Source organism: Aspergillus versicolor, assembly GCF_001890125.1.
Source record: "Aspergillus versicolor CBS 583.65 unplaced genomic scaffold ASPVEscaffold_2, whole genome shotgun sequence".
NCBI lineage: Eukaryota > Fungi > Ascomycota > Eurotiomycetes > Eurotiales > Aspergillaceae > Aspergillus > Aspergillus versicolor.
The window spans coordinates 1,866,252-1,884,908 of NW_024467525.1; the positions used below are offsets into that span (position 1 = coordinate 1,866,252).

At 49.8% G+C, this 18,657-nt stretch overlaps 7 protein-coding genes across 7 annotated transcripts; 3 read left to right on the forward strand and 4 right to left on the reverse strand.

The window, feature by feature from the left end:
* The first annotated feature begins 429 nt into the window (after positions 1-429).
* On the forward strand, positions 430-3,391 carry ASPVEDRAFT_463675 (uncharacterized protein). The gene is made up of 3 exons (XM_040813533.1): positions 430-692; positions 757-2,974; positions 3,029-3,391. Exons 1-3 carry the CDS (start codon positions 567-569, stop codon positions 3,334-3,336), a joined length of 2,652 nt encoding a protein of 883 aa, XP_040664249.1. The 5' UTR covers positions 430-566; the 3' UTR covers positions 3,337-3,391.
* A 3-nt stretch (positions 3,392-3,394) lies between these two features.
* Positions 3,395-8,643, reverse strand: ASPVEDRAFT_161747 (uncharacterized protein). The gene is made up of 4 exons (XM_040808592.1): positions 8,478-8,643; positions 4,921-8,376; positions 4,349-4,566; positions 3,395-4,281 (listed from the first exon to the last, which is right to left on the reverse strand). The coding sequence occupies exons 1-4, from the start codon at positions 8,553-8,555 to the stop codon at positions 3,447-3,449; spliced, it is 4,587 nt and encodes a 1,528-aa protein (XP_040664250.1). The 5' UTR covers positions 8,556-8,643; the 3' UTR covers positions 3,395-3,446.
* Positions 8,644-9,108: 465 nt separating this feature from the next.
* On the reverse strand, positions 9,109-11,180 carry ASPVEDRAFT_25362 (putative HMG box transcriptional regulator; the record flags this gene model as incomplete). The annotated part of the gene is made up of 3 exons (XM_040809771.1): positions 9,109-10,602; positions 10,659-10,804; positions 10,862-11,180. 3 exons carry the CDS (start codon positions 11,178-11,180, stop codon positions 9,109-9,111), a joined length of 1,959 nt encoding a protein of 652 aa, XP_040664251.1.
* A 1,675-nt stretch (positions 11,181-12,855) lies between these two features.
* On the reverse strand, positions 12,856-14,045 carry ASPVEDRAFT_80136 (uncharacterized protein; the record flags this gene model as incomplete). Its single annotated transcript, XM_040816821.1, has 3 exons — positions 12,856-12,940; positions 12,996-13,729; positions 13,797-14,045. The coding sequence occupies 3 exons, from the start codon at positions 14,043-14,045 to the stop codon at positions 12,856-12,858; spliced, it is 1,068 nt and encodes a 355-aa protein (XP_040664252.1).
* Positions 14,046-14,991: 946 nt separating this feature from the next.
* Positions 14,992-16,134, forward strand: ASPVEDRAFT_123793 (40S ribosomal protein eS6; the record flags this gene model as incomplete). The annotated part of the gene is made up of 5 exons (XM_040806117.1): positions 14,992-15,096; positions 15,237-15,309; positions 15,464-15,484; positions 15,563-15,980; positions 16,038-16,134. 5 exons carry the CDS (start codon positions 14,992-14,994, stop codon positions 16,132-16,134), a joined length of 714 nt encoding a protein of 237 aa, XP_040664253.1.
* A 259-nt stretch (positions 16,135-16,393) lies between these two features.
* Positions 16,394-16,675, forward strand: ASPVEDRAFT_37956 (uncharacterized protein). The gene has a single exon (XM_040811602.1). It carries the CDS (start codon positions 16,459-16,461, stop codon positions 16,645-16,647), a length of 189 nt encoding a protein of 62 aa, XP_040664254.1. The 5' UTR covers positions 16,394-16,458; the 3' UTR covers positions 16,648-16,675.
* A 90-nt stretch (positions 16,676-16,765) lies between these two features.
* ASPVEDRAFT_185967 (ribose-phosphate diphosphokinase) lies at positions 16,766-18,408 on the reverse strand (the record flags this gene model as incomplete). The annotated part of the gene is made up of 4 exons (XM_040808965.1): positions 16,766-17,638; positions 17,707-18,079; positions 18,171-18,262; positions 18,338-18,408. The coding sequence occupies 4 exons, from the start codon at positions 18,406-18,408 to the stop codon at positions 17,212-17,214; spliced, it is 963 nt and encodes a 320-aa protein (XP_040664255.1). The 3' UTR covers positions 16,766-17,211.
* Between the last annotated feature and the right edge of the window lie 249 nt (positions 18,409-18,657).

Consider the following 18,657-nt stretch of genomic DNA (forward strand, 5'->3'; position numbering starts at 1 on the left):
ATGGGTGTCATGGTTATATTTTTTCTACGGTATCAGATGTGTTTTTACGGGGATACACGGCGCCAGCGGGAATCAAAAGGGTAACCGTGCATTCAACAGGACTGGATGGCTGTTTCTACTATATGGTTTGCGTCTGTTTTACTGTGGGTTCTATGGGAAAAGGTAATGAATGCTTCAATTCCTTGTACATATCCTTATTGCTACGGTGCGAGTTACTGTTAGACAAGCAATGGACTGGTTTTCTTGCTGACCATGATAAGACTTGAGGCGGAGGCACTCGTTAATTAAATAATCAAGGCTCGAGCCTGCTATGTGCTGTGTATAGAGGTGCGGCCGGGTGGTGCTTGAAGTGATTGTTGGGGTGATGTTGCCAGTGCCGCAGGTGTTGATTGTCCCTTCTCTTTTGAGCGATTAACACCACCGGCTCTCATAATTCATTGCTTTCTTCCAACCTCCTCAGACAAGAGCCTACATCTTTTTCATCTGACTCTCTTCCATCCTGTCGGATTTTCTGCTTTTAAGCGACCCTTCCACCTTTCATCAGAGCGTCGATACAACAGCATACCATGACCACATACCAGAGGAATCGCAGCTACGCTTCCGCCCCAGAGCCCGAGTACGGTGATCTGGAGATTCGTTGCACATGGAGTGGAGAGTACGACGAGTTCGTAAATGTCAAGATTTCCCTCGAGGTAATTGCCAACTGATTCCCCGCCTTTCCACATGTTATGCTCATAGGTGGTTTGGATCCAATAGGTCAAATGTGTTCCCAATACGCAATTACAGCTACTAAACGTACGAGGTCCGGGCATATTCCTTGATGAAAAGTTTTTGGAACGCATCTCAGAGACAGAATACCACCCGGATAATGAGGAATTTGGCGCTCCCCGGAGCCCTTTATTCGGTTTCTCCCCTCTTGCACACAACCGCAGCCGTGATGCTAGGTCGAATCCTTGCGATGAAAACATGCTCGATGAGACCCGTATGCCTGACACTAGACTGACATCACAGGAGAACGAAGAGGCACCAGCGGCTAGCCAAAGCACTCACTGCACTTTGAAAACCCACAACACTGAACCCGCACTGGCCAGCCCTGTATCCTCAGTGTCATCTATGAGACCCCCGCGCTCCCCCAAGTCAGAGAATGAGAGGCTGATTAGATCGCGAAAGAGGAGCGCTACTGATGCCGACTTTCCCGATTCCGGATCTGATGGGGATTGTGAACGTGGTGGATCATTAACGGATGGGACAAACCGCAAGGCTCGCCAATTGAATCCGGTTGCGCCAACTGGGACAGGAGATCAAAACACAGAAAAGCCTAATTCAGATTCCATTAACCGAAGAGAAATCGCATGCCCTAGAAGCCCAAGGAAGTTAAGGCCAACCAAATTACCCAGTCCCAGTCTAATTGCGCCCAATGAAAACGTTAACCCCAGGAGTCCGCCTAGATCACCCGGCAAGGGAGCGTCAGCCACACAAAGTGTAGGAGTGTTTGGACAGTCCGCTTTCAAAGCTAAGCAGATTCAAATGCCCAGCGTCATCTCTAGACCGAGTTCAGCAGGATATTCAGATAATTCGGCGTCAACGAGTCCCGCTGATACCGCGGTAGAGTCCCGTTTCATAAAAGAGAATGTCTCTGAGAGCTCTGCGACAGCGGCTAGTACTGCTCAAATAAAGCCGATCAAGGAAGCTCGAGTCCGCTTTCGACTACCCAGTGACGGGACGACCGAGACAGACAGCCTTGATGGCCGGCCATTGTCGTCTGTCACATCTAGGGACCTAGGAACGGAACCCGAGGAGAGGAACATAGAGTCCAGTGGTATGGATGATGAAGCGATGTCATATTACTTACCAGGGAACTTGAGAGAGGCCAACTGCCATGGTGAACGAACAGGGCCATCAGACCAGCCAGAGGTGGAAGAAACCGATGGACTCGTATTCCTCAAAAATTCCGAAAGAGTATGCCCAGCCACATTCAAGGTTAGCATAACTATAGCCATCTATGTGACGCTTCAGAGTATTAAAGGGTGGAACGATTTCGAAATTCCTGGGATTCCAAAGACGGGACCCGGTAGGATTGGAGTTCTCCTGTTCCTCATGCCCGATAACCAAGGCCTAGAGATTCGGACTACGAATGTTAACAGAGCAACGTTTGTGGAAAATTGTCTTGTTGCCGAGTTTACTAACTCCGGGAGCCTTGTGCTCCCCCTTCGTCGATGTGACAGGGAATATTGCGGCAATATTGCTGACTTCACCGTCGACCAAGAGATCGTTTCCCACAGTATAGTCAAAACGTCGAACACTAGTGACGGGAGTGACAAGTCGGCCATTCAGATGAGGTTCCATGCCATGTGCTCCATAGCGCTATATAACCGCTGCTTTTGGAGCAACAGGTGCACCATCTTCCTTTATGTGGATGGAGGCCCAGATGGCTGCTTCAAATGTGACGTGACTTCCCAGAAACACGCAACGAAGAAGATTCTCATTGAGGCCAACGATAACACCCCCATGGGAGTCTCGCGTATCCAGGTTACCTGCTCACCTACGAGCATGAACACTTTTTATGTGAAATGGGAAATGGAGTTTCCCGGACAAAGAGCAGCATATTGGGTTCCACGCATATACCCAGCATCATACAAGTCTTACGAGCGTCGGCAAGAATCCTTGCGGTATTCGTTACTGGAGGTGTTAACTGATCCATCATATCTGTTCTCTGGAGCCGAGACTACAGAAGTCGACTTTGACAGTAGCAGTGAATTCACTCAAAGCTATAAGCAAATTGAGATAATGCACAAAAGAGCAAACGATGAACCGAAAGAGACGCCTTTCCAGCAAAACGCAGGGCAGTCATTTCTATCCCATATTGAACGGGTAGTTCAGTCACGGCTTGCACGTTACTATCAGAACCCGATCAGCCTTTTGAACCAAGCTTTGGTCGGTGTATTGTGCCTTGCTTTTCTACGGATTGCTTTTAGTATGCCTTCGAATTCTCGTAATCTCGGACAGAATTTATCTCCGCTAACGCAAGCTCCCGTACAAACCCCGGGACAAAGAAGTCAGGTAGTGTGGTCTCCATCGGAGAAGCTGTGCGAGAAAGGTCAGGAAAACGTTAATGACCAAGTCTCGTCTAACACTGGTATGGGAATTTTGGGGGTGTTGAACGGATATACAATCGTCAGCCTGGATGTGGAAGAGAAGGAGTCAGTGGGCAACGAAGAACAGCCCCAGGAGGATGTTGGGATGGAGCCGGGCACAGATGGTCGTGAGCACGAGGAATCCCCGGTTTCGTTTAGGGACAGGATTGATTATTGGCTTGGTTGGTCGGGTCCTGTTTAAATGGGAAGCTCATTCCGTGATTTGTTCTCTTAGATTAAAGGTATTGGGCATATTAAGTGGGGGCTTAGTATGAGTATATGAATAATCACCAGAAAAATTTATGAGTATATTTAGTTACCGAGTCTGTTGCTCTTTTCTAGATGATTCAAGACTTTTTCAACCGCCCACTTCAGCAAATCTGCCATTGGGAGAGCACCCTGGCCGGGAGCAACAGTGACTCCAGCGTCTGCCCTCACGTTGATGCCCCGGCCAACCCTCTTAACCAGATCGTCTGTATTCTCAGTAGAAGACAGAGGCTCCGATCCTGCCTCCTCCTCCGGAAGCAATAACCACGCATGATCCCTCACATAACGCGGCCAGACAATATCATCCACATAACCTGGCGGGTCGGTCCAGAAATTCTGCGGTGGCCGGTCATCTTCCTTTTCTAAATCCACCTCCTCACCACCTTTCCCATCATCCGAGACCGAGGCCGATGACCTCTGCGGTAGGTCCGGTCCGGGCGCGGGCCCAATAGTCACATACCCACTCCTATTCTCCCTCCGCTCCTTAACAAGATCATACGGCGCGGGCAGGAAAAACCGCACATCGATCTGGTCATGTACACCGCGCAGTCCATGCCCTTCTCCTCCATTCTCAGATCGCGGAGGCGCATACAAGAGGAACCCTTCCAGAATCGCTAGCGTTACGGGAGACGACGACGAAGATGATAAAATCTTCCCGGCCCGTTCAGAGACATACCCTCTCAATTCCTCAACAAGCGCGTCTTCAACACCCGAGCCAGGGGTAACATCATTTAGGTCCTCCTTTGAGCGTAGCCGGGGTGGGAGATGCCCGTGTTCATGGACGTAACGGAGTGCCGAGGTTAGGAAGTTGATGTCCAATGCCTCAAGGCAATCCCAGTCTTGGATTGGGGTGCCAGAGGGTGTTGTTGTGTAAGGGATCCTGAATATCCTTTTAGCAGCTGCCCTTTTTTCTTTGTGGTTTTTCACTGGAGAAAGGGGATATCTACTTGTCGTCAGGATGGTAAAAGTCATCTTCGTGGATTATAAACGTTGATAGATGCTGCTGTGGATGGTTGGAGAAGATGCGCTGGAGAAGTCGGGCGAGGGTAGTTTTCCCGCTTGAGGAGGGTCCTGAGAGGGCGATTATGGATGTTTTTGGCATGGTTTTTTGCGACCTTTTCTTGTCTATTTCTATGTCTCTTCTCCTGGAGGATTTGAGGCTTGTCTTTTATTCTGTTGAATTACGTTGGTTGTTGAGCTTCGAGGTGGGGTATCATGTGATGTATGATGTGAGCGGGTTTACCGGATGAGGTAATGTTGATACTATACTAGGTAGCTAGGTCCAGGTCCATACATATATTGGATTAGGATCTGGCCAGTTCTTCTATTATGGGACAGAAAGACGCAAATCCAAGGAAACTATGATTATTGCACACATACGCAAGAATTTTAATGTATAATGAACTGAGAAGAAATGTTTACATTCATTGGTCATAAGGGTATACAAAATCTGGAAGCAACATCATCAAATACTAGTATGGCAGATCGACGCTCCTACTCAAGTCGTGGTAAATTGAACAAGGTGGCGAGTAGGAGTGACACTCCGTCGTGGACTCGGCGAATCCATGATTATCCCATTCGCATCGCGAAATTGCAAACGCGGGGGAGTTCGTCGCCGCTTTGGCGAGAGAAGGTCGGGCTCCAAGTCAAAGCCTAGGTTAACACTGCGTCTTCGTTTCGATGGCGTTGTGGGGATTTTGTACTCAGGCACCGCTCCGGTATTGGCTCCAGCATTATCAGGAATCGGGAGACGGTGCCTGTCAAAAAGGCCTGTAGGGTGGCTAAGATATGCGAGAGATGCCAAGCCTTCATGGAACGGCATGGGAATGAAGCTTTCGTTTTGGATTATTGAACTCATGGTACTGTCGTCTAATAGGTCGTTCTGTATTTCCGTGTCGGACATTGCCTTTCGGCGTTGAAGAATCTTGTCTTCCAGCGTGCCTCGGAGGACGAGAGTCTCGACGAATACAGGACGGGTTTGTCCAATGCGGTGGGCACGTTTGATTGCTTGGCTCTCGATATTTGGCTGCCAAATAGGGTTGACTATGTAGACCCTCGATGCGTGTGCAATGTGGAGACCATGAGAGGCTTGACGAAGATCCATTAGCAGCACGCGGACGTGTTCGGACTCGCGGAACAAGGTAAGATATTCTTCACGAAGCGCTGGTTTCAAGGTATTGGCGTAGATACGGAAATCAATTCCGAGGAGTTCAAGGCCTTCAGCAATCCAGTACGCCGAGTTGTTGTTGTCGTAGAAGATGATAATCTTTTCCTCCTTGTGGTGTTCCTGAACCTGGTCTAGCAGGTAGGTTAACTTAGCTGATGCTGTAGCGATCAGCTTGGTCCGGATGAGCGGTGATTCCGGAGACAGTTCCTGGTAAAATCCTTTCAGAAAGGTATCCTTGGCCTTGCTCTTGACTGGACTTTCAGGGGTAGTCTTTTTGGGCGTAGCTGAGGTGTCAAATCCCTCACGGTTGGACAGCTCGCTACGGATCTTGATACCCGCACCAGCTAAGCCCTCGGCCGGATCGCCAGCTTCTAAATGCTTTGTGACAAACTGTTGGGCCAAACGCGCTTGAGATATTCCTAGCAGCAAAGGCTCCCGATGAGATTGAGCCGGATCTAACGCCCAGAAATTCCGTGCCTCTGATGGGAAATTGGAAACAAAAACTCCCAACTCATGCATCTTCTTAAATCCATTCCAGCCACCAGAGTCGAGTGCAGTTTGGGCAATTCCAATTCCTTGCTTAAGAACTGCAATATCGTATTTGCTCATCTTCTCCCTGTTGTCCTCAAGGTATTTGACAGCGACATCGACGGTCCCTTGCAACTCAAAATCCGAGCCCGCCCACCAAAAACCGGCTTGTCGCAAATTGCTAATAACACGACTGAGATGTTTGCGGTTCCGTGGATGAAACATGTAATCTTGGTCCTGTCTCTCTGACGTGACTGCGTTGACGGCAAGGATGAAGATGAACAAGTTCAGACTCAGCTTGTCGTAGAATGTTGGTTCTAGATGCACCACTTTGTTGTGCAGCCGCGGGAGGGGAATCTCATTGTGGATTACATCCAACTGGTGGCGAACAACTAGGCTTTGTAAGGTCGCTCGCAGAGACGGAGCCTTTCGTCGCTTTCCATCGGGCCCAACGGGTTTTATATACGTCGTCCAATTGGCGGGATCGTCGTTCCTAGAGTTGGACCAGGGCTTGAGACCCAAGAATTCGACAACTATCAGACGTAGCTTATCCAGGTCTTTCAACTCATTATCGACAGCTTTCCCGGTCTTCTTCCTCCCCCGGAGCACGGCCGTGGTCGCCTCAGTCAAATCAGTGTCGGTTGTGTGTGTTTCCTGAGAGGCCAAGCTGACTTCAACTCCGTACAGCCCGCTGGACGGAGTCCCAGATACGACCCATCGTCTCTCAACACGAATCTGATCAAGAAGATGTGTCATAACCGTTTTCTGTCCGTGGCCAGCCACGTTGTGTCCTTCATCGACGATAATCCTCAACCAATGCAGTTTTGTCAATGGTGAAATTTTCTTGTCATCTGCCTCTTTCTCGAATCTGGTTTTCGAAAAGAGAACAATATCGTATGCGAAAAGGTCTTCTGACGACGGAGTCACATCTGCAGTGCTCTGCAATTTAAGAACCTTCAGGCCCTCTGTATGCACCTCGATTTCGCTTACCCAATGATCAAGGAGGTTAGGAGGCACGATGATTAAGGTCCCAGAGCAAAGTTGGATGCGCTGCTCAGCCAAACGAGGGTATTCGACCGTTGTACGGCCTGTATATCTCCCTGTCGGAGCAGTAATAGCGTACGAGCCACGGTTGGCCTCGCAGGCTTTAATGCACCTATCGTAAACCTCTCCCATCTTAGCCAAGTGGTCAAAATGAGCTTTCCACGGCACGGACAACCGACCAGCAGTTGCCGCCGCCATCTCAACAAGGCTACCTGTTCGAGGCCTCTCTGTGTTTTGCATAGACTGATACTCAAGGGGGATTTGCGGGAAGTGGCCACGAGTAGCCAAAATCACAGCCAGACAAATCAAAGTTTTGCCGCAGCCCATAGTCTCTGCCAAAATCCCTCCACTGGCCTCCGAATACATTTTCTTCTCCCGTACAATACTCCCCCTTTCTCTGTCATAGTAGTATTCCTGGCCTGTCGGACTCATACAAGGCTGTAGTCGTGGATCCAGCATTTGATGCGGTTGTACTTCGCGCTGAATCATTGTGGCCGCGGAACGGCGCTGATAAGGATACAGCGGAGTCGTGAGCCCCAAAACACCAGTGAATGTCTTTCCATCTTCAGCCTCACTTTGATAGGGAGAAGTGGTGGAAAGCATATCCTGCATGGCTTGTTTGGCATAAGGGTTCCGCATCATCTCCACGGCAGGGCTCGGGTCCTGGAGAGTATTGAAGATATACCACAGAGACTCATCATCGGCGCTCACGGGAGAAAAATTCACTATCCTCTCATCCGACATCTCTTCCCCGGCCCAAGCCTTAGGCGAAGGATCCACCCTCGACATCACGATCTTGAGCGCTCTTCTCAGCCCGGTGTTAGACCGCGGGATGAACTTCCGTCCAACATCGTCAGGCAGAACATAAACGCGGACATAAGAAACATTACTGGTTTGCTTCTCGTGCGTGGTAGTCCTTATCCAGTTGTGCTTCTCTAAGTTGGCAATTTCCGCACCAGGGAATAATCCATTGGCAGGGCTGATACCCTCGAGATCTGCACTCGGCTTCTCCAAAACACCAACAGCAATGAAAGAGTCCAGGTTTTCAAGTAAGAGGGCCATCTCGGTCTTGGGGTTTTTTACCGAGGACTTGAGGACCACGGATGATGCAGAACTTGATGCTGGATTAGTATTGCTCCCCGAGGTGTTGAGGAGAGAAGGGGGATTCAGCGGTTGCGCAGAGTCCATGATTACAGTGGGGCCTTGAGAGGCCCCAGGGTGTGTTGTGTTTCTGCCCTGTGTTAGAAATGTGAGCCTATATCTTTGGAACGGCCATATAAGGGCATTTTCTGAAGGCCTGACTCAGTCATGCCCAGTCGATGGGGGCAGTAACACACCTTGAGATGAGATACCCCATCAGAGGCAACGGACAAAGAATCAAGACATATCTCTTGATGATTAAAGCCCAAAATCATATTTATATGAGCCGCAGGAGGCTCTTATTACTGCATTATAGGATGATGGAATGAATGGATAGAGGAGAAGTTGCGACTGAGGCTCCGGCTGATATCCATGGATGCCCTGTTCCTGGGGCTGTTCATGTCGGCGGTTATCATTGGCTGTGAGCACTGACCGCTTCACGCCTTACTCAATTTAGTTATATTGAAAAAAAGTACAGCAGCCTCAGGCACCAGTAACCATCAGAGCAAAAATCGTACGAAATGTAAAAGTTATTCAGTGACGACTTGATAGGTGGGATTAAGATATTATAATATCCAAGTCAAGTAGAGCACTTATACTATAGAACGAGATATTTGCCAAGAATTCCGCAAGTTCAGAAGAAAAATCCAAAACCTCCAATCCGTCGCATGTACGGAGTAGTTAACTACAGTATGTATCATGATCAGATAACCTCCCAAAGCACCCTTGTAGTGAGCCCGGCGTAAATGCTAAACCCAGTAACACTGACAATAGAAGATAAAGAAAAACACTAAAGCAAAAGGAGCACATGGAGAGAGGCTACTGAGACTATTGAGTAAGGTAGTCTTCAATCTCGAAGCCTAGCCGCTTCAGGACTTTCTCCTCGATCTCATTCGGAGAATTTGCAAGTTTCCGAACGACAACCGTTTTCGCATCCTGTAGGCGGATATCAACAGGATTACCGGCGTGCTTCATCTCTTGCGCATCGCAATCCTTGACGTATACTGTGATATCAGGCCCAACTGCGCCGCGCCATAGGGATGCCATCCACTGCCAATGATCCGGGATGTTATAGGAGTCAGCAATGGGCACCATGCATGCATATGCATCGGCCGTCGTAAGTTGATACCGTGGGACTAAAGCCACAGGCAGAGAACTAGGGACAGCAGTCCCTGGCGGAGACGATGAAGTCTCTGACCCATTCTCGCTGGACGCTGGTGGTGAACTCATCTGTATATCTGTCGTCTTGGTAATAATGGTTCGCGGTGAGACACCGGGAGAGCCGCCAGCCTCGTTCCCTGAGCCGGGTTCTGCAGAGCGACGCGATGGCTCCGACTTGACGAAGTTTTTGATCTCATCCGAGATCTGGTGCCACTTGGAAATGCGGTTGAAGTACTCAACCTGCTTGTCGCCCATCTCTTCGGGCTCCGCACTACCTTCTCGTTTTTGTTGGATAATCTCGGGACCGTCAAAGATACGAGACTGAAACTTGCCTTCCTTTTGCAGTGCGGTGCTTAGGTATTCCGTTACCGTCTTCACTAACGTTGAATCCCGCCCATCTACAGCGATCACGGGACCACGACGAGGAGACTCTCCTTCACGGAATGACAAAGGAAGTTGAGGCGATATTTTTGCCAGGAGTTTAATTTTATTGAGAAACGGGATGTTCATCACCGCCGCTTCTACATTGAAGCCATCTGCTGCTGAAAATGGAGTGACTGGTGTAGCTGAACCTGCCATTGAGGTGGCTGTCTGCAATGGCGGAAGCTTCAGGCTGGGATCTGGCTGCGGATACTCTTTCACCGGGCGAAGATCCCGTGGTGCTTGCATTGCATGACCCATCCCTCGTGCACTTACGCTATCTGTGCGGCTGCCGTATGCTGGCATGGAGTATGGTGACCCTGGAGGGCTCTTATCACGATGTAAGTCCGTCCTAAATAGCATGGGATTTGTTCGGCGCCGTTTTGAATCGGGGGACCGAGCTTCGTTTTCCTCCCACTGGCGTGAGCGGGAGAGGCGGTGCTCTCCATGACTCCCATGCTTCATGGCCCTTTGATCCGCACTATAACTGCTCCGAGCTGATCCCACATCCCCTTGGGATGCTCTCCCACTCGACACAGAACTGCTGGAAGTTGAACCAAAGACATTGTCTGGTGAAGCAGGTGGGTTCATGATCCTGCCCCCACATCGGTTACAGATCGTGGAGCCGGGAGGATTATGACTGAGCCCCGAGCTCAAACTCCTTGAATTCCCATCGCGGCCATAACGCCGAGGCTGATAGCGATACTCGGGGTACTGCTGCTGATGCCGAGCTTTTTCTTCCTGTATTCAAGTTAAAAGAGAAGAAGAAATGCTGCCTCGTCCTGGGGCTTATTCACCTCTGCCAGAGCTTTCCACTCATCCTTAGTCGCTTGTGGAAGCTTTCTCCATTGCTCACCGATGATTTTTGATATGTCGGGGTTAGCTAAGCCAGGGTTCTGAGCTACTACTGCCCCCTGGTAGTGCTGGCGATAGAGAATGAAAGCTGTAGATAACTGCAGATTAGCAGGGGTGTGTACTATCCTTGTTTCTATTGGCTTACCATTGCGAGGCCGAGGGATTTTAGGGTCTGGTTGACAGAGACAGAACTGAGTGACCGACTCTCTTGGTCCTGGAGCCGCCGACTTGACCGGGCTAGAAGATGAGGAACGCTCGGATATTGAAGACTGATCCCGTATCGGAAGGGACTTCGTTGGCAGACCTGACGTCGGCTTGGAAGCCTCCAGGGTGGATGAAGCTGAGGGGCTAGTCGGGGTCTTGTCCGCGCTAAGACGAGAGCGATGGAGAGACAGAAGGTTGACCTGAGGCAGGCTTTCGGAGTAGCGATAGGACGGGGCCTTATCCATTCGGTTGTCAGACATGGTTATAGCGTCGCTCATTATCTTATGTTCAAGAAGGTTGCTGGTCGGTCTTGATAAAGAGGCCTGGGGAGAGTCATAGTGCAGGGCAGGAGGTTTTGGGAGAACTCGATCGTAAGACATTTATTTAATACCCGGGGTCCAAAGAAAGAGGCAGAGGCGAGACAGAGAGCGACGGGGTGAAAGAAAGCCGGGTGCAAACGCGAGAGAAAGAAAGAAACAAGCAACGAGAGGAGAGGGAAAGAAAGAAAGAAAGAAATAGGATATGTATAAGGCCCCTGGGCGATGGACGCAGCCTCGCGCTTGGAGGCTTACAATAATAATAGAGATAAAAATAATAAAACAGCCAGGCAGGATTAATCCGATTCGCGATCTCCCTTTTGTCTTTCTTTGAACGTGTTAGTTGGCGAGAGATGGACAGACTGCCGACTGGGATTTGGGTTTGGGCTTTCAAGTCCTTTGTTAGGGATCGAGTGACTGTTAAAGACCAAGCCTTCTGTTCTCCCTCCACTTGCAGGCCAGCGCTGACGGGGATCGTTGGTTCTTTGTCTCAGCGCCTGTTGGTTGTTCGTTGGATTCCACCACCACATAACCAGGGATGTGATTCATGATGTGATGAGGCCGCCAAACGCCGAATGAAACATTTGAATTGTATCTGGATCTAGCCAGGAACCTCGAGCAGGCGAGCCAGGCAATGGAGTCGTCAGTATCTGGTAAGGTAGCAATGCCCAAGAGGGTCGACCGAAGGGTTTACCGCAGGGTCATCGCCATTATTGTTGTTCTTTGTCTGCGGTTCCCGCATGCGGCGTGACTGCAGGGGCCACCCGCCCAATGGCTGCGCTCCACCACCACGACGAGGCAGAAGAGCTTCATTTTTGGTGTGACTTCCAGTCAGTGCCCTCCCTGAAGCGACCGAATGCTGCCCATTATGCATCTGCCAACCAACATCCGCGCCGTCGCCAACAGATCTCCGAGAGACAAAGAAAGAAGCAAAGAAATTGAGAACAAAGAACTGGCAGATCCGCCCCCACCGGTCACTGTGATTCCCGCTGGCCTTTCCGAGTCTCCTGAGGGCCCCGGCTTTCCAAGATCTCGACACCACCTGGAACTCTACCTTACACCTTACTCTGTTCGGCGGTGCGAGCAGATGCTACCCCAAACTGGGAATTCGTGTTCTGGAACTTGCAGCTTGGTGGCATTCCTTCCGGCTTTTCTCTCATTCCGATCCACCCCACAGCTACTTTCATCATCGTGTTACAATGCCATCCCTTAACACCTTGCCCGGTGCCTAGATACTGGGTCTCCACAGTCTTCAATGCTCTATCGTTGGCATACTACCGTGCCACAAACCCACGTTTATCCTTGTTGCTGGCCATCATCCTGGAGTGCCTACTTCCAGGTTTTGGTGAACACCATGTCTAAGACCTATTAATGCTCAGTAATCAAAAGTACTGAGACCGGCTTCTTAAGCCATTCCTTCCAGAGATGCGGCTCTCCGTGCTGTCCGTTCGCTCACATTTGAGTCGTTTGGCGAGGACGACCATTCTCCCTAGCTCATACCCCCTTTCCAGGGCCGGCCCTTTCCTGTTCAGTCGATTCAGGCAGATACCCAGTACCTCTGAAGACTGGAGAGCAACCTTGGGACTGGGGAGTCCATTCAAGAGATCCACATTCTGCGTTACCGAAGCCACATCTCCTCAATACCACGAAACACCTCAGTGCCCATGAGTCGGTGAGCAGAGGGACCGAGGTGCATCTCATTCCTACCAGACATCAGTCGGGATCCTCAAATGAGACGGGGTAATGCCTTCGTCTTACCAAAATAGGTACTTATCCGGGTTTTCGCATCGTTTGGTTTCTGATGTAACTACCCATTGCTGCTTGCTTTCGACGCATGCATCCTCAACATTCTCCCACCCAGGATCTTGGTTCCTACCCAGCCCATTGGATTCTTCAATACCCACCGAATAGAGCTGGCGGTCCCGGATGAGATCAACGAGGAACGCCTCGGTATCGAACAGATAAATCGTTCCTTTCCCCCATTTCTCCACTGCGCTTTTTAGCTTACTGTTCCAATGCGCAACGAGCTTAACGGTCTCCTTGTGTTGAGAAACATGCTGATCCCCAAGCGGACGGAAAGCTGGAAGGAAGGTTACATCCGGAACCAATGTCAAGATGATTTTGAGGTCGTCACTGCTCCAGTTCTCAGACAGCATATCTAACTGTTCCATGATGATTTCGACGCTGTGATCAACTGATTTGGTTGCTGTCTTGTAGTCCTGTTCGATCATATTCCACAGATCCCAGACTCCAAAGGAAACGACCAAAATGGTGCGATTGTGACGGTCATGAATCGCACTCTCGTCTAGACTCTCCACAGCTTTTGCCTCGGCTGCCAGCCACTGCTTGACCTGCGACTTGAAATCGGCAACTGGGAACTTGTATAGGCTGCCCACTGCGCCGGGGATCTCCTTATTTTCCACGACAGAGCCAACGTAGGCTCCCCTCAGAGACTTGGCGGTCTGAGCAAGATTCTCATAATGGCACGAGAACTACGGATGTCACTCAGTCAGCTTATTTCCGGGGCATCCGATATACCCAACTTCGGTCAAGACTCACTGAAGAGCACAGCCAGTCAGTCCAGACCCTTCCACCCTGGACCTCTTTGGCATTGTTGTCGCTCCATGTATCACCAAAAACAACCAGTCGATGGTCTGAGGAGGTTGCGGCTTGGAAATCCACAATTGGTTGGTCCGCAGCGCCCACCCTTCGGTAGTAGAAACGCTGAGAGCCGAGAAACAAAGAAGAAAGAAGAATACTAAACACCGCGAAAAGGCAAACGATGTGAAACTTGCTAGCAAGCCTCATTTTCGGGCGCGTATTGAGGAGACAAAGCGCGTATACAAAGAAACGGCTGAGAGCGCGGACCAGGTTAGGTGCCGAGTAGAGAATCGGAGATCGGCGAGATTTTCTTTGTTGTAGACCCCAAATATATCAGACCAAAAGTTAACAAGCCGGATTACGTGGGCAGCTGATCCAGCGATATTGTTTCCTGGAGGAAAAGTCGATGATAGGCTGAGAACCGGCGATGGTCCGGATTCTTATAGTGTCGCGTGAGCGACAGCGAGTGGTGTTTGAGCAAAGGGGGAAGAGAAAAGAGTGGATCAGTAGAAGGGGCAGTTGAGGACTAACAGGCGGAAACGAAGGGTAAAGGAATCGAAACAATTAGAGGCTGAGCGAGCGGGCATATACATGTCCCAGGAGAGGCACAGAAGAGAAAGAAAAGGAGAGAGACAAAGTTCTTGGGAAGCCATCATGGGCTTGCTCAGTCTAGAGAATAATTAAGCGGCCGGACTGCCCAAATTGGCTGCATTGCGTCACTAGACTACGTATCAGATAGCGATATGTAACTAGCTGCGCGATGAATAGAAGGAGAATTATGGCGAATACGAGGAGAATCTATACAGATGCGACAATATAGAACCAGGCCCTATGTACAAAGGATGAGACGGAGCTCGTGAGAGACACTGGACTGACGATCTTCACATCAAATCCAGCTAGTTTCAGGCTGATGCCTAAGGGTGACAGGGGCCGTTCGTTGATGCCCCAGGCGCTGAATGACTAAGAGCCCTACCGAGGCGCCTAAACCCTCCTGGGTTAGCCGCTGAGTCAGCCACCCACAGACCGAATTCTCGCTACACCAAAGGGCAATCGACACAAAAATCCACACTTGTCTTTTGCTTGAACGACCGAACGCACCACTTCGACCGTCGACAATCCGCGCCCTCCGTCTTGACCGCGCATCACCGTCAAGATGAAGCTCAACATTTCCTACCCGGCCAATGGGTCGCAGAAGATCGTCGAAATCGACGATGAGCGCAAGCTTCGTCCTTTCATGGAGAAGCGCATGGGCACCGAAGTTAGTCGAATCCCTCTATCTATCCCCGAGATACACATCCGCTCTACGCCAAAGCAAAAAAAAAAAAGAAAATTAGAAATACGCACAATGAATCAATATGAATTGGAGTGGCTGATTGCGACGTCTTTCTGGTTTAATAGGTCCCCGGCGACTCTCTCGGTGACGAATTCAAGGGTTACCTCTTCAAGATCACTGGTGGTAACGACAAGCAAGGTACGACTGGACTTTTTTTCTCGATATTCGCCTACAACTTGGACCTCGGGCGTGGACGGTGGATATGTCACCGGAATCTTACACACGCTTTTGCGGGGGAATTGTTGAAATGATAAAACAAGTTCAAATGGCTAACGTTCTTTTTGGTTTACAGGTTTCCCCATGAAGCAGGGTGGTATGTAACGAATCGCCGCCCAGAAAATATTATTATCACGACAAGGAAAGGAAAAGAAAACTCACACGTTCCCTATAGTTCTTCTCCCCACCCGTACCCGTCTCCTCCTCGCCGACGGCCACAGCTGCTACCGCCCCCGCCGCACTGGTGAGCGCAAGCGCAAGAGTGTCCGTGGTGCCATCACCGGTCTCGACCTTGCCGTCCTTGCTCTCAGCATCATCAAGCAGGGTGAGGGTGAGGTCCCCGGTCTCACCGACACCGTTGTCCCCAAGAGACTCGGACCCAAGCGTGCCACCAAGATCCGCAGCTTCTTCGGTCTCGACAAGCAGGACGACGTCCGCAAGTTCGTCATCCGCCGCACCGTCACCAAGGAGGGCAAGAAGGACTACACCAAGGCCCCCAAGATCCAGCGTCTGGTCACCCCCCAGCGTCTCCAGCACAAGCGTCACAGAATCGCTCTCAAGCGCCGCCGTGCTGAGTCTGCTCGCGAGGCCGCGTAAGCTTTCCCCGTCCTCAAAGTCCATGTAAAGGATATCTACTAACACGTACACAGTAACGACTACGCCAAGCTCCTCGCCAGCCGTGTCCACGAGGAGAAGGCCAAGAAGGACGAGCTCCGCAAGCGACGGGCGTCTTCCATGAGGAAGTAAAGGGTGTTTTGGTTTCAATTCTTTCTTTCTCCGAGGGGTTTCTAATGGTCGGGTTACGTACGTCTCTCTGTTATGGCTAGGGAAAGGAAAGGAAATGCAAAAAGGATAAAGAAATCTCAAGACAACGACGGTCAATACCTGCCTCTTCCCCAACTATTTTTTTTTGTAAAAAAAAGAAGCCAGGGTAGTAACATGAAGCTGGCTATGGAAGCTCTTTTTGGGAGGGAAAAGAGCCTTCAATCTACGAACGAGACCTCGGGGGACTGTGAGGAGTGCTCAAGCCGTGTCGATCTTTCATAGATCTCTTTTTCTTTTTTCTTCCTCATGCTGGACTGTGGACAAAATAAAACTCAAAACGTATTATTTCATGACCTATCAAGCTTGAATATCGATCGCGTTATTGTAGTGTGCAGCATATATATTTTGGCTCTGGCGGTCTTTGTTTCTGTGAGTCTAAAGGCCCACTCTCGCTGGCTCCTGTCGGTCGATATCATCCCACGAGACTGCCGATAGAAAGGCTCCATATTTTCGCCTATCGGAGGCACCGTGAAAGGGCGTCAAAGCCCGTCTCGAATCCTACAAATCGTTACGTTGAAGGATCTCTGATTTATTAACCCAGTAGAAGTAAGGTCTCCTCAACACCAATATATCATGTCTGCCCCCCAGACGATAAAATGGGATTGATATAACAACCGGCATATCGATCCAGCCATTGGAGTAGATTGCAACATTAACGCGGCCACGGATAGATAATGTTTAATTTAACCATGTATTGGAACGTTTCTAGGTGTGACAAGCCAAAAAAAGACAAAAATAAGAACACATATACAAAGAACTCCGTCAGCACAATAAGGTATATACACAGGTGCATCAACTCGTAACCTAGTCGGTAAAGTGGAAAACAATAGCGCCGTCAACTTTTCGATCTGATCGAATAAATCCTCTAAAGTTTTGTTTCTGGTTCATGCTTCATTACTTGCAGTTGTATGGAAGAGTAGACAAACGAAAGGTAATTGACAATCTCCCGCGGGGCTCTCAAAGATCTTGTACAATCCGAGAAAAGAGACAATGGGAACCCTAGGCAACCGTGTGAGAAAATAAGAAACTCACAGACTCGCCGTTGTGCGTGCGGCGGCAAGCCTCTGCAAGTGTCGGACTGATATCTATGGTCTCAATCTTGTCGCAAACTTCCTTCTTCTCTTGATGGGGGACGGTGTTGGTCACAACTATCCGCTTCAGGCAGCTGTTGTTCACATTGTCAATGGCTTTGCCGGAAAGAATACCGTGTACGACGATTGCGTTGACTTCCCTAGCACCGTGCTGCATAACTGTATCGGCTGCCTTGACAAGGGTTCCGCATGTATCGGCCATATCATCAACGATAATAGCCACCTTATCTTTCACGCTACCAACAAGGACCATGCGTGAGACTTCGTTCGGACGTGGACGTTCCTTATGGATCAAGGCAAATTGTAGATCCAACCGGTCGGCAATGGCAGTCGCTCTAAAATCCAAAGAATGAACACAAGGCATTTGGGTATAACGTAGAACTGCAGGGCATTATCCACTTACCGTTTGGCACCGCCGGCATCGGGACTCACGATCACACAGTTGCTCACATCAAGGTTCTCCCGAATCCATTTAAGCATGCTCGGCTCCGCATATAGGTTGTCAACAGGTACGTTGAAAAAGCCCTGGATCTGGCTAGCATGGAGATCCATGGTGATAACATGGTTGCAGCCAGCTGTCTGCAGCATGTTTGCCATAAGTTTGGCTGTAATTGGCGCACGACTCTTGTCTTTCTTGTCCTGGCGAGCATAAGGGAAGTTTGGAATAACAGCAGTGATGCGTCGTGCAGAAGCGGTCTTGCAAGCATTGATCATGATAAGAAGCTCCATTAACCCGTCGTTGATATCGTTCGGTCGGGTTGACTGCAAGATGAATACTAGAACCGACGGACAGAGACGCCAGTCAACTTTCAATTGCCCCCCAAAAAAAAACTGAGGGCTATGAGACAGCCGGCAAGGGGCCCATACCGTCCTCATCTCGGACACTCTCCCCAATCGTTACGCTCGTTTCCTGGTTCGAGTACTGTAGAACCATAATCTTGGTCAATTCAATTCCGAGCCTATCGACCAATTGATTCAGTCAGTCAGAAATTTCTGAGAGCAGAATAATCTACAACATATGAAGGTTACCACACCTATCCGCAACCAAACTGGCCAGCTCCGGATGGCTGTTGCCGGTCAAGAGCTTGATAGAATTCGACGCCATAGTAACTATATGTAGAAGAGCGGGCGAAAAGCCAAAGTGCGAGCAATAAGCCGAAGCAAAAAGATGAGGGGTATGAAAGAGGCGTTGGATATCGAAACGACTAAAAAGAACTCAACATGGCAATGTAGTACGAGCAGAGCAGAGAGTCGAGAGCGGAGAGGGTTGATGGTCTCCGAAAAACCAAAGAATTTCCCCGCCGTTGGCACCTGACTTTTTTTTTTTGCTGCATTCTCGTGACCCCACTCACGC